Genomic DNA, 15,031 nt, shown 5'->3' on the forward strand with positions numbered 1-15,031 from the left:
AAAAATTTTTCTAGAATAAAGACTTCTCCAGCCCATATAAATTCATCCAGTTAAAGCTTCTGAGTAGAACAGATCTGCTTCTGTCTTGGAAGGAGTGGCCACCTGTGTTTGCCCGGCTTCTTCTAGAAGCGTGGCTAGTATTGCAAGGCCTTTCTATAGTTCCCTATGTGGGCTAAGTGCTTTCTTGCTTCAGACACGAGTGCACACACCTGTCACTCCATCTGGAGAGGGTCCACCTCTCCCCACTAATCACGTGGTTAATTTCTACTCCTCATTCAGGTCTCAGCTTAAATACCATTTTCTTAGAGGGGCACTTCCCTAGCCCCCTGTTATTCTTTCTCATAGAATCTTACTCTTTACATTCACAGTATTTATCACAATCTTAATTATACACTGGTAATTATCTGTCTAGCATCTGCATCCTGTCACAAAACGTTAAGCTCCATGAAGACAAGGACCCTATCTATTGTATTCAGCAATTATTATCTAATGCCTACCAGAGTACCTGGCACATAAAAGATACCCAATAAATGATAACAGGAAAAACAGTTAACATTTACAGGAGGTTTTCTATGTGCTAGGTACAATCTAAGTTGTTAACAATGCATTCTATCGTTTAATCCTCCTAAAGATTATCCTATCTTCTGTTACTTCCCAAAGTGGCTGTGATTATACAAACGCATTCTATGATCACCTTTAACGAAACAGTTCCAAGGTCACCATAAACATTTACATCCCATCCCCCTACTTACCCTTCTGCCTAGAATCTGGTTGATAGCTGCACTTTCTTTTAAAGTACACTCAGCTACGACATTCGCTCTCATTTCTTTCATGTATAACATAAAAGCATTCAGAGGCTTCTTAATGTGAGGTCTTTTGGGCTCCTGTTCCTTTCTCTGTTCATGCTGAGGCTTCCTAAAAGGTGGGTGGGATGGTGTGGGGGGTGGGGAGGAGGGACAGGGGAGGAGAGAAGCAGAGCATCTGTTTACATCACCAGTCAAACTCAGGCCCGGGACAACCCTCTAGGAGCTCTATAAGCCCCCAGAACAGCATCAAATTAGAAAAACAACTCAGCAGGAGTGAGGATCCTTTGGTTTGAGAAAGTTTACCTACAGCTATAGAAGTGTTTGATGCAAAATGGGCCCTGAGCCTGAGCTCCTTGGTTACCTCAGGAAAAGCCAAACACATAATATGGGTGGTTATTCCTCTTTCAGAACTGAGGTTCTTAACTTTTTTGGGTCAAGGGCCCCCTTGAGAAGCTAATGAAACTTTAAGACTCTCTCCCCCAAACAAATGCATGTTGGCCTTGCCTACATGTGCAGGGGTTTTATGCACTATCACATGCACCCTGCCACCCCATCCTCCCATCCCTGGTCTATAATCTGCCACCACACCCTACCCCCTAGACTAAGGAGTTCAATTAACAATGTCTTCAGGGAATTTAGTCCTGCTATAACAGCCTGAGACAACCCTGGCTCAAAAGGGGATCCTGGGCTTGGTTTGCCCCTTTCCCTTGAATTCTGTGCTTTTGAAGCCTCGAGCAGGGTTAAGTGCATGTGCGGAAGGAAATGCATGGAGCCCTCCCGTCTACTGCCCCCAGGTACCATCAGGTGCAACAATCAGAACCCAATTAAAACCTGGTAGTGAACTGCTAAACAGCTCAAGATTATTCAATGCCCACACTCTGAAGATTACTCCGTTTTGGTGAGGTTCCCTTGATCTTTTGAGGCCTGTGCTCCATTCCAATCTTAAAATCAGTGCGGTGAGAATCAAGCTGCTTAAAGTCCTCAGGGGCAGAACTTTCAAGGCAGAGACACACTGATTTTCATAATAAAAGAGAGGGAGGAAATGTTCAACAACAGCAAGAAGAAACTGTGTTGAAATCCTCAGTTTGTTAAGGCATTCACAGGTGAAACCGGACGCATACTCACACGTGCATTAGGTCACTGTCAGTGTGGGGATGCTCCTGTTTGACCTGAGGTGTTACAATAGCTGGATGAGGGATGCCAGTTGTGTGGGGGCCAGGAGGACCAGGAATCATATGATGGGAAAACCTGAAAGAAGGAAAACATATGTACTAATGGTTGTTGTAGCAAAAGGAGGCAGACTTCTGAAACAATCCACTAACTGCTATTGGCTGAAAGTGAAAACATATCTTTACACACAGGAGTAACTATGAATTAGAGTGGGCCAATAATTAATTTCTCTCTGTATTCGAGTGGAAATATTTATACTTATTCCGTGTATAACAGAATTTTTTTCAAACTAATAGAATCAGACATTTTTCCTGGGAGGGCTCTGGGTCGTAGAAATAAAAAAAAAAAAAGTCAATTTTCTTGCAAAGCAGTTTTCAAAGAAGAATTTCAGTAAGTGTAATTGCTGGAAACATAACACTTTATTAGGACTTAGCTTTTTAAATGATTTTTAAATGAAAGCTAAAGACACCACATTAAAATATCTCTGCCTACATTCCTAAGCAAACTGTCGCATTAAGTCTTCTCAGATGGTTGGCTTCTTTATTGATATCTGGAGAGAACAACTGAGAAAATAAGGGATGGGAAGTTTGTTTTCAGTCCCCAATTTAGTAAAGCTGCCATCAGCATCTTCTAAAATAATCTTCTATACAGAAAGAAAGTACTATTTGAAAGATCTAGTCTTATGGAAAACTGGTAATAAAATTAAAGGAAGGCTACAGTTCTGCACCAGGTAAAAACTATACACACTAAAGGCTTTTCTCCCGAGTACGCCTGGTAGAGCACAAAAAAAATCTTGAAATATCCACCACCGTACAACACAAAGGAGGGCAACTGCCATGCAAGAAAAATAAAAGTACTTTCAATAAATGCTTTGATAAATTTGAATATGCTTTAGAAATTTGTGCTTTTCAAACTTATTTATTTATTTATTCATTTAGAAGCAGACTCCACGCCCAACGAGGGGCTTGAATTCACCACCCTGAGATCAAGAGTTGCGTGCTTTACTGACTGGGCCAACCAGGTGCCCTGCTTTTCAAACTGTTTCAAAGTGAACATTTAATTCAACAAGAACAATGTTCTCAGGTCTTTTACCACAGCCAGCACAATTAACTCCTTCATCTGGGAAGGAAAGAACCCTCTGCTTAGATCAGAAACAAATTTTTAAAAATTAAGGAGGCATGGAAAAAATACAAATATTTTGATTAAGTAATGATGCTCTGCTACATGTACCGTTTGCAAAGATACATGATGCTGGTTATTCGCATGGGAGAAAATCCTGTCACTAGAGAGTTCTTACAATGATAAAAGGTGTAAAAATATATTTTGGGGGAAGGATATTAATTTCATCCCCCCCAACCAGCTAGATTTACAATTTACTGAGCACATGATTTTTTAAAAAGCTGAAATTCCCAATTTCATATCTATATAATAAAAAGTAAAGATTCACAACCAATTGCTAGCCCAACAGTTTGACTTCCAGCACAATAATGCTAGCTCCCTTGAATAAGCCACATCGAACACACAGAGGATGCACAACAAATGTGCGTGTACATCAAGCACAGACACCATCCTTTCCAGAAGCAAAAGCATTACACAGAGCAGTGTGGCTGGCAGATCTCACAGAGCTTCGCTTGAACTAAAACATGTCCACACAGGGCCTGATTCACACACTAGGACACACACCCCGCATGGCCTGACAGCCAATAAGCACCATTCTTTCTCTTCTGACAGCCTTGGTCCAGGAAGGCTCTCGACTCCCTGGGCATTTTCAAACACTGTTGCATTAAACGGATACAACTTTCCTCAAAGAAAGCAAATTACAGAACTCAGACCAAACCAGTCTTTATCCTCCCCCTTACCCCACTCCCAGCATATTTTGAATCAAACAAGCTCCTCTTAGAATGTCTGCTTTCAGGGCATTTCACATCCCACAGTCAGGTGGCAGTGAATTCTTTTGGATGCACCGTTTCCCGGGTGTTGCTGAGCCCATCTCCCCGAGGGCTGTGGCTGGTGCTGGTGGGGTGCAGCGTTTGGCTCCACCCAGGGCTCTCTGCGACACCTAGTGTGGGAGCCAGGCACACTGCACAGACAGACGCGTGGCTGAGTTATGCACCCTCCTAGCCAACCGAGAGGCAAGCAGAGGCGCACAAAATGCAAGCGCAAGAAGAGCAACTTGTCCTGGGGTGCCCAGTTTCCACCTCCACCTACCTGGACATGGAAGTGTCGACTGACAGTGAGGATGGATAGGGTTGCCTGAATCCTCCCGTGATGGGATATACAGGCTGACCTTGCCTGAGGTCACAGAAGAAAGGAACCCATCAATGACAAAACACGAGTTACCAACCAGCAATAAGAGTTTGATGAGGGGAGAAGAGGGGGTATTCAGAAAGAACTGCGTGGGGGTCATTACAGAGCACAGCATTTCTTCAGGTATCCAGCTGCTTCCCTTCTTACTCTCCACCCAATCAAAGCACCATTTACCCTGAAGAAAATCTCCCACCCTCAACTTGAAAAGCAAACCAGGCCACGAATGACCTTTTACCCCTTCCTCTCTCCTGACCCCACTAATGCTTTGAACAAAATAAGCATGTAACACATGTTTACCGAATATAACAGAACTGTGAGAATGGTGAAATAACTACTTTCAGAATCTTTGAGAACTTCAGGGAAGGAAGGAAAGGGGGGAAAATTTATATAAAAATGAACAAATATTTTTAAAACACCGCACTCCCCCACCCCTTCATGTACCCAAATAAAAGATCAATTCATTGGAATTACTCCCTCTCCACTCTGAGAATTCCATCTCTCTCTGTTTTTCCCTACATCTCACATTTCTCATTTACACAATCTTTATTCCCAGCTGCCACTCAGCACAGGATTACTGCCCCTAAGTAGTAAGTTCAGACAGAATAATTGATGTAGGTTTGGAAGTGTATGCACAATCAATTAAACTCAAGCAGTTGACTGGGAGATTTAGTGCTAAAGAGAGAGAGAAAGAGAGAGCTGGAATCTCCAAGGCAGGATGACCCCTTCTTGCTGAAGAAAGATAACGTAAGGATGTCAAGGTAGGGACTGGGGCAGTGATGGGGGCTCTGGGGACAGAGGGTCAGATAAAGAAAGGAGAGGGTTCCTCTGCTAAAGCTGAAGCAGTGTTTCCACGGAGTGAGCAGAGGGGAGGAAGGCATGGAGAGGGAACGGGAGCGGGATGGGGGTAAGCTCTGTGCTAACCGTAGCATGATAAAAATAGGCTGCACTACGTAAAAGTCTTTCTTCCAAAAATACATTTCCTTTCCTTTACCTTTATAATGTAAAAAATTTTGAAAAGAGCAGTAAGAATTTTTTAGAAATAAACAACAAAATAGAGTGTTTGGATTCTGAAGAAAGGAAGCCCAAACATCAGTGTTTCACTTGTCTAAACTCAAACTGGTGCTTACTTTATTAACATTCAAAAAATGCTTTTGTATTTTTGAATTTCTAGTTGCCATTTCCTTCACTTGCTCATTTTATAAGCAAAGACTGATATTCAGTGTGTCTAAGTTTGTTTCAAAAATAAGTTGTTCATAAAGAACTAGACAAGAAGAACCACACTGAGCACTTCGTATGGGCATAGCAAATGCCCAAAGCCACAAATTGAATCCATAAGACTATAAGCTTCAAAGCAAATGCTACACAGTCATTTTCTACACATATTAGCAGAGGGATTCAATCCATTTCAAAGTCTGTATATTTTTTAATCTTCCAAATTGAAATGAAATAAAGTTAGCACCTTGCTTGTTGATGTGAAATTTCTTCAACTCCACAAGTGTTATCATTCATAAAGCTGACTTCCATGAATGGAAAGAAGAACATATGCTCAAATGCCTGACTGAAGGCTGCAGGAAGGATCTTACCAGCCAAGAGGTGGGGTAATCTGTCCAACACCACCTGGAGACAGGGGATAAAAGGTAGGGATCTCAGGAGCTGGGTGTCTGGACATGCCTGTTCAAAAGAACAACGGAGAAGTAGAGTTTTCAGATTCACAGGACACTGGACTATAAGAATAAATGAAAAGCAACAAAATGCTTTATGCCATTAATACTTAAGGTCTAGCATGAAACAATGCTTATTGGATGCATTTAATTGCAGTCAGTCTGTTAGCCTTTCTCAAGATTTCAAAATCTGAAAAAATAGGTCCTAAATAGGACATCCTCAGGAACTCTTAAAGGAGAAAATACGCTGCTGGTAAAACAGTCACCATAGTAAGATTTTTAAATTATTTAGTTTGCCCTCATTATTCCACTTTGGTTAAGAAAATGGTAGACAATTGTTTTGTGTAGAATGGAAAATGACAGCCTTCGTAAGTAAATGGCCTGCCATGGTGCTCAAGGATTAGGTAAATTGCCACTTTCACATTTTCATTGGCTCCCTTATGGACACATAGATTTGGGAAATGTGATACCTCAGAGGATCAAAGATTAATTAGGAATCATCTTCAGCCCCATAATGGTCACATTTGATATGATTCATCTGGTCTCTGCCACTTCAGCTCCAACTAAGCTCTTCATCAAGTTGAGTCCTCTGGGCTCCAAGGTCAAGCTGTTCTGGATTAGTTGTATTCCACAGAAAATGAGAATGCCACCAAATTGTTTCTTGAGCTCACACTCCCTGGGGCACACTGCCCTATAACTGTAAAAACCACCTAAAGATTATACGTAATCCTAGTCCCAAATGGCATCTCTTTGTTTAGGCAAAAAATTTTGAAAACAGCAGTAAGAATTTTTTAGAAATAAACATCAAACTGGCATATTTTACCTTGGGTACAGAAAAGGGACACATGCATAAAAATGCAAAATATAAAAACTTAGATTCTGTGTATTTGGGGGGAAAGTGATTCTGATTAGAAAAAAGCCACAAAAGTTTCTTTATATAGCTAATCTGGCCTTAAAAGGCCACTTCCATATATGAGCATGCATTTCCAGGTTTAACACCCAGAGTATGCATTCAATGGTTGTATACTGACCAATATGTGGAATCAGGTGAGCATATGAAGGATGTTCTTTATTCTGTGTTTTTACTGTTTAAAATGCCTATGGGTTTCATTTGGGTCTTATAAGATATTTAAGGTTTTGAACATATGGGAATGACTTAAGAAGTGTGGCCTTCAAAGTTGGTGTTAATTCAACTCTGAATCAGTTAGGACAAATTATGACTCAACTCTTATAGGAAGCAGGTAGGAAAAAGGTTATTTTAATCCTCAATAGAGAGCTTACATGAGATTATCTCGTTTTGCTGTTTTTAAAAGATTGTCTCCAATCCCCACCCCCCAACTTTTTGGCTAGAAGTACCACTACTGGGGCGCCTGGGTGGCTCAGTCGTTAAGTGTCTGCCTTCGGCTCAGGTCATGATCCCAGGGTCCTGGGATCGAGCCCCACATCGGGCTCCCTGCTCAGCGGGAAGCCTGCTTCTCCCTCTCCTGCTCCTCCTGCTTGTGTTCCCTCTCTCACTGTGTCTCTCTCTGTCAAATAAATAAAATCTTTAAAAAAAAAAAAAATAGAAGTACCGCTACTTTGGGGTCACAGCAGACCCCAAATTTCATACTCTGGGATTTTTTTTTTCTTGGGTCTGGGGAGGTTTGGGCAGTAGGGGTGAATCTAGCGGAGCCTACAATGATGATTCTTGACATGTCAGAATCACTGGGCCAACTTGCTGACTCTCTTACCTTTGAGATTCAGAAACCTCCCCAAACCTCAGGGTCTGTAGGGGGACTGCTCAGTTTAAAACAAACAAACAAAAAAAACAGACTAACTCAGAAGAACTTTGGAAACTTTGTGGAAATTTGAGCTTGAAAATCTTGACTACAGGTCACAGACTACCAGAACTGTCTACTTTAATCCCTTTGTTTTGCAAATAGGGAAACCATGGTCTGCAGTGATTAAGTGATTACTCAGGCATCCTGTTCGGGTACATAGAAAATATGTATTTTCCTGGAATTTCATCACTGGGATACAGACAAGCCCAAAATCTTGCTCTCCACTCTCGTCCATGTTCCATGTAAGCTTGGAAACCCTGCAGCAATGATTCTGTGTAGGAGCAGGACTGATGCAACTGAGCACAGTACAAACTAGTTGGATTTGGGTTTACGGCTCAAAGGAGGAAAGAGGAAACTACATTTACTTAGCACCTGCTATATTCTAGTTCTATGCTGGTATTTAGTTTGATGGTTTCTATTAAATAAATTTCTACTCACATTTCAAATACACCGCTCTAATGTTTATAGCTCTGAGAAATCCTTTTTCCCTGTTTGAAACTACAATGTTTTATTTGTACTTTTAACGTGGTACTTAAGATGTTCTTCATTTTGTTTTATAGTTAGTTTGTGCAAATGATTTCCTGCATGAGCTTATATACTGCTTGGAAAAAAGAGACAATGTTTTACCAATCTAGGTATCAAATTACAGTTGTCTCCAGAGGAGGTTCTCAATAAAGACTTCTGAATGACTGAACAAATGAACGAGCGAACTGTAGGTGTTTAAACAGACCCATTCTTCATTCTGGGTCAATATTGCCAAGCATTTTGCACGTATATACTTGCATGTATATACAAGAGTACATGATGTGGCTTAGGGTCATTACACAAGCAGAAAATGGATCTGTGTTTTTTATATAGCCTATTGTTACGGTAAGATTCCAGAAGTGTGTGCCTCTCCACCAACTGCTAGGCTACTGAAGACACGTTTCATATCATTCATTTAACTAGTATTTATTAAATACTCACTATGTACTAGAAGCCAGACATAGCAGAGCCTTAATGATTTTTAAGCTTTTATAAGTAACTTTGATAATTATGGATGAAATGATTCTGGAGTCAGACTTATATAGATCTATCAATTCTGCCACTCACAAGCTATGTATCTTTGAGGAAGCTACTTAATCGTTATTGTTCTTTAAAATCAGTGTAAAAATGGAAGAGGGGTTGTTGTGAGGAATAAATGCATGAATACATGTAATACAGAAAAGTGCTATGTGAGTGTTTGTGGTTATTTATAAGGATACAGTGGGTAATACAAAGACATAAACAGGTATATAAACCTAGTATTTCCCCAAATCTCTTTTTAACATTTTTACCAGACATAATGAGAAGAAAATGACTGGCATTAGCTTCCTTTCTCTTTCCTGCACCCACACACATACCTCACACCAACACATGGGGAGGAAGGTAAAAATGAATGTGCTGCCTACTGTGAAATTAGCCTAGTTATTTTCCTACAAATGAGAATGAGTTCTGCTGACAAACGGTTTATATTTATTTGATAGTTCTTATCTACTGTTAGAGTATGGACATGATACTGTTTTGTTTTGTTTTGTTTTTTAAATAAAACTAACCAGCCTCGTAGGAACTTTGAAATTAGTAACTCTGACCTCAGTACCACCACGTTCTAACTAGTTTAGCTACATGATATAACTAAAAAGGCTGGCAGTATGAGAGAAAGACAGTAAAAGCAAGAGACCTAGTGAGCTTTTTATTTATTTTTTGGTGATGAATATGACCAAGTGGAATGATATAAACCCAAAATCATGTAAATTAGTTCTTTTCAAACCAAAGTTTACATATCCCCAGAGATAAATGGTGACAAGGTATGTAAAATCTTTGTTGACAAAAAAGTAATTAAAAACACTAATTAACAGTAATTAAAACAAACATAGTGTATGGAGTAGAATGCAACAATCACACAAATTTTTAGGCCAAAATAAGGACTTCAGAAACTATGCAGTTTTCTGATCATGCCCCCTTGTTCTTTCTCTAGTTCTAGAGAGTTTAAAAATTAAAAAAAAAAAATTTTTTTTGAGAAGCAATGATATAAATTACAATTAGTAAGGCAAAACAAGGTAGGGCAGCAGAAGAGAAGGAAACAGAAAAGAAAATATAAATGTAATTGGTAGCTAGTCAAAAACTTGTCTTTTTAAAAATAGAACCGTCCTAGAATTCTTGAAAGAAAAAACTACCGAACCATCATGTGTTATTGTTTAAAATAAGTTTGTTTCAAAGTGCTTAAAACAGGGCCTAGGACATAGTAAGCACAATGCAATTATTAAATAAATAGTTTAAAAACAAGTAAAAAAACACTCTTAAATTCTTTTTGCTTATAGCTGGTTTGAGGCTTTTATATCTATCTTTAACTGTCATCTACAGCTTTAAAGTTTCCCAGATATATATCTCCAGCTCAGATACTACTCTTGGATGGTGACCCATAAATTATCTACCCCTTCTCTCCCTCCAGATATCTATAAGGCACTTGAAATCACCATGACCAAGGTCATGATCTTCCCTCTTAAACTCCATCTTCTTCCTAAAATACATTATCTTAGTTCCCTTTCTCACCATATGTTCTCCGATCTGTCTTGGATGTTTCTTACTCTCTGGAGGTCCTCGATAAAAGGGAAGTAGAGGAAGGATTGGAAATGAGGAATAAGACAGAGGCAAACTGGGACACATCTGCAGAGGTGATTCTTACCTTCCCTAGGTAAAGGTACATAGCTTCACTCAAGCCAAAGTCCAACAGTGACTAAGTCCTCAAATAAGCTGTCTGTTTTAACAGTGGATGGAAATGAAGGCATTACAGATTTAACCTACAAGAGCTCAGAGTAGTGGAAAAAAACACCCAGCCTCTGAACTCCACTCTTTTTTTACACTTAAAAATTTTATTGTCCACTGTGGGTCAACAATTGGGCTGGACAAAAGGGTGAAATGCTGGTGATGGCAGATTTTACACCTTTACATTCTCTGCCTTCACATGGTTCTGTAGGATCTTTTATTTTGAACTTCTAAAGATCCTGTTGAGGTCCAAGTGTGTATGCACCTGGAAAGAAAAAAGGCCATCCTGCAAACAAATTCATCCTCAAAGTGTGCTCTAAGCAGAATGAACGAGAAGGCTTAGAGAACCTGAGCTCTGAGTCCTACAACCAACCCACACTCATACCCATCAGGTTAGAGAAACCAGGCATTTTGCTTTTTTAGACCTCTTATGCTATATGTTCTTCTGTAAATGATAAAGAAGCAGAACTGAGTAATAATGAAGAGAAGTAAAATAGGATTCATGTTACTTTGACTTTAAACAGAGATGGTTTTGCACTTTATTATTATATCTAAGTTGGTGCTGGCAAATAACAAAAAGAGGATAAAACGTAAGGACCGAAATGAAACGAAATCACAAAAGACTTAAAAAGATAACATCTGAAGTAAAAATCTCCTATTTTGTCCCCTTTCTAACATTTTTCTAACACTACCATCAACACTTCGTACATGCAATAACTGAAGACTGTAGGGGGCACTGAGGACTGAATTTATAGTATATCTGTACAACATACTGGTTTATACTGTGGATCCTACATTTATAAAGCTGTCACTTTGAAAATAACCCCTTTGTTTTTTCTTCTTTTTAATCCTGAGAAATAAGAGAGGCAACAACAAATTCTTGTGGGCTTATAAAAAACTGCTATCAAGTTAATTCCTCGTCTCCTACAAATACATTTTGATCCACACAGTGACATAGAGCAAAGACACCTGAAAAGGCACTGGACTGATGAGATGTGGCTCCTCACTTATTGAGAAAGGCCTAAGGAGGCAGACTCTCACCTTGTTTGGAGTTGACATCTGATGGAAGGTGTGGAGGGTGTGATCCTGGAGAAAAGTGCTCGTCGCTGTACGTGATGAGGGGGGTGAGAGGATGAACCGCGTGCGATGGCTGCACCACGGGCACCTTATTTGACTGCAAAGTAACCACAAGGTCAATGGTTAATAGCAACACCCAGCTCCTGTCTCCTCTCACAAAGAGAAAGTCATGCAGTAGCAGCAGCTGTCCTCATTACATCTTCAGAATTTTTCCATGTTAAGTACTCCTCAAGTACATGAATATCCCATCAAGAGACTATCAGTTATTTAATCAGTGTCCTTTGGAGATTTAGGGTGATAACAATTATTTCATAGGACATGAATTTCTGTATGTACATATTTATACCTCTTTTTGGATTATCTCTTCAACCAGGAGTTACTGGAGCAAAAGTTACAAATGTTTCATAAGCTCTTTTCATTCATTACATATGTCTGGCAATAAAAAGGCACTCAACTCTTCAATGAACAAATGAATGAATAAATATTACCAATAAACAATCCAATAAATATAAATTTGCTGTACTGATATCCCCTTAGTTTATAGAATTTGTAATTCTATAGCTGTACATCTTTAAGAACCATGTTACAGCACTTTTTTTTCATGTCTTATAGCTTTGTCAATCAAACATGACCATTATGCTTTAGCATTACTCAGTTCATCTTCAGGTTCTCTAGTTTCTAGAAGTCTTAAATGATAAAAGGGAATTTCTAATCTTGAGTTTAACTGCATAATATGAAATATGGCTTGTAAGAACACTGTAAATTGTTAACATTTTATGTATTTTGACATTTTAAATGTCTTATATAAATTTAAAAAACAAATTTTATTATTGAATTTGGAAGTCTAAAATTACCTAACAACAATACTTTTAAAAGGGTCAGGTTATTTTTTGGACTTTATCAATTTGAAATCTGGGTCTCTTTATTTGGTTAAAGTTGGAATTTTTTTCTCTCCTCTACCCCCCAAAAGTGGTTGCTAAGCAAATCAAATAATGTAAACAAGACTCAGGCAGTTTAACCTGAATAGGGAGATTGTTTTTTATAAACTCTAATACCCCTTCCCCCCAAAAAGAAAATAAACTCAACACAATTATAAACATGCAAAATATATATCTGATTTTAAACTCATCTACTAATTATAGCAGTCCCAGGAAGATCTCTATTTACAAACACTACAGTAATAAGTAATTGTGAATTTAAGAGGAATAAAATACAATGAATTTTGAATATTCACTAACTAGCAGAAATGTCTTCCCCATAATTAATTTGAATTAGTGAGGTTTTTACTGTGCTATAAACTAAAATGCTTGTGAAATCTATTTCTCCAGAAGCAAATATCTGTATTAAAAAAGAAATTGAGGAAGTACTTGACATCTGCACAGTATAAACTGCTTAAAATGTAGGTTCATATCTGAATGGCTGAGGGCCCTGTAACACAACTGTTGTGTATGGTGGTGGCACCTACGACATACATGCTAATTTAAATTTGATTTTTTTTTCTTTACAAATTAGATATAAAAAGTATGTTGCTCCAATGGGTAGGACTACCCTCAGCGAAATTAGGAACAATTATCCTAGTAACACTTAATTCTCTTTACAGCTAGTAATATTAATTCTCTACACCCTATCATTACAACCTCTACCCAGAAAAACTTATTAAAAAAAGGGGGGGGAATCACCCGTTTTTAGACAATGATATATTTTCCATACTTGATTTTCCCTGTTTTATAGTGATCAGCTCTTCTCTAATGGCAGAACTTGCACAGCTCATATAGCCCTGGGCATTTATTAAACAGAGCACCATTATCAGAACCCCATGCCTTTTCTCTACATACCTCAGCACAGACATCTATGCATATAAATGTGTAAAAGGTTAAAAAAATGTTTCAATGCTTTTCAAGTGTTAATGATGCCGTTTGCCAAATACACAGAATGAGCTTCTTAAATACAAGGAATTTAGAATGCTAGAGGAGGTGGGGGTGGGGGTGGGTGCAGAGATAGGAGGATATTATTACAAACCCTTTTTAAAATGGAAACAAAAATCTCAACACCCAAATGCTAAAATGAATATATTTCAACTCCACTAAACTGCTTTGAGTTTCATTTCAAAGTCTCATAAGAAGCATAATTGCCAAGCAATCTACAAAGGTATTTTCTTAGAGTGCTTATAAAGAGTAAGCATTGCAAAAACCTTCTAGATGTGTATATATATATATATCTAGATATATATCTAGATATATATATATATCTAGATATATATATATAGATATATTTGCATGCCTTTCTTATTTCCAGAGCACCACCTTAAGGAACCTGCATTAGCAGGCAGCATCTTCTTAATATGTCTGACCTATCCCTCCAGTCATATAGCTCAGAATCTGGTGCCATGAATTTTTGCTAAATTATGCTATCCTTGCTCTCCTCTTAATTTTACGGTTTTCAACACAGATTTGCTTTCCTGTGGGAAGGAGATAAGAAGCTGAGGATTTTAATTTAAGCTCTGGCCTTGTCTTATATTCTGCAAGATGGATACTGAAAGCAGTACTAGTAGGTGTGTTAAAGCCAACAAGGATTATGTCCATTTTTGTGGCCAAATAATAAAAGCAATATGAAATCTCAATAATATGTGTGAGCACAATTCTGAGCTTCATATTTTGCCTCCTGCCGACCGCCTCCACTATGTATATAAAGGTAACCAACCCTATGCTACACACACATCACCATCACTGTCACGTGGCCAAGTGGCCACAGCCCTAAACTGTGGGCTTCCTCTGTATCAGGAGTTACTGTCCTTTGATATTATATGCACACAAAAGGCAAGAACCCAGGCACTGCTACTTTGTGTAATTTTTATGACAGACAATATAACCATTCTTAATTCTAGTCCTTTAATCTCCAAATAGCAGTGTGGTATATGTTGTGGTGGGGAGTAGGGGAGGAATAACCAATTGACCACCATGGACAAATGTATGGAATTATAGTATAATGCATGATTATACCTGTAGATGAGGGCATATGTGTGTATTTATTAAACACCGAAAACGTGCCAAGCACTCTTCCCACACTGAAGGCCAAACTAGACAAGGTCCCTATTCTCATGCAGCTTCCTTTCTAGGGGCCTGGATGTGGGACGGGGGTACTGGAGACAAAGAATAAGTATGTAAAACACCAAAAACCAAACCAAAACAAAGTGGGTGACAGGAGAGACAGTGTATATCTAATTATATGCCTTCATATCCCATTAAAGCTGTAAGAAACCAAAATTTCATTTAGTTTGAGATTCTTATTTTCTAAGACAGGAAGCTGAGAAACAGAGGTCACCAGGAAATGGACGCTCAAGCCACGACTACCGTCAGCACTTCTAATAACACAGCCTTGCTCACGATGCAACTCCAGTGATACAGGG

At 38.8% G+C, this 15,031-nt stretch overlaps 1 protein-coding gene across 5 annotated transcripts in view; it reads right to left on the reverse strand.

Moving 5' to 3' along the window:
- LEF1 (lymphoid enhancer binding factor 1) overlaps positions 1–15,031 on the reverse strand; it is a 120,155-nt gene that overhangs the window by 24,318 nt on the left and 80,806 nt on the right. For 2 of the 5 annotated variants that reach the window (XM_027599906.2, XM_027599905.2), the window contains exons 4-8: positions 11,590–11,722; positions 5,867–5,954; positions 4,185–4,268; positions 1,932–2,054; positions 753–915 (exon numbers count right to left, since the gene is read on the reverse strand). In XM_027599906.2, coding sequence (XP_027455707.1) covers positions 753–915; positions 1,932–2,054; positions 4,185–4,268; positions 5,867–5,954; positions 11,590–11,722 — 591 coding nt within the window. The remainder of the gene's footprint in view (positions 1–752; positions 916–1,931; positions 2,055–4,184; positions 4,269–5,866; positions 5,955–11,589; positions 11,723–15,031) is intronic. The other 3 variants (XM_027599908.2, XM_027599909.2, XM_027599907.2) reach the window with 2 other exon arrangements.

Source organism: Zalophus californianus, chromosome 2, assembly GCF_009762305.2.
Source record: "Zalophus californianus isolate mZalCal1 chromosome 2, mZalCal1.pri.v2, whole genome shotgun sequence".
Taxonomy (NCBI): Eukaryota; Metazoa; Chordata; class Mammalia; order Carnivora; family Otariidae; genus Zalophus; species Zalophus californianus.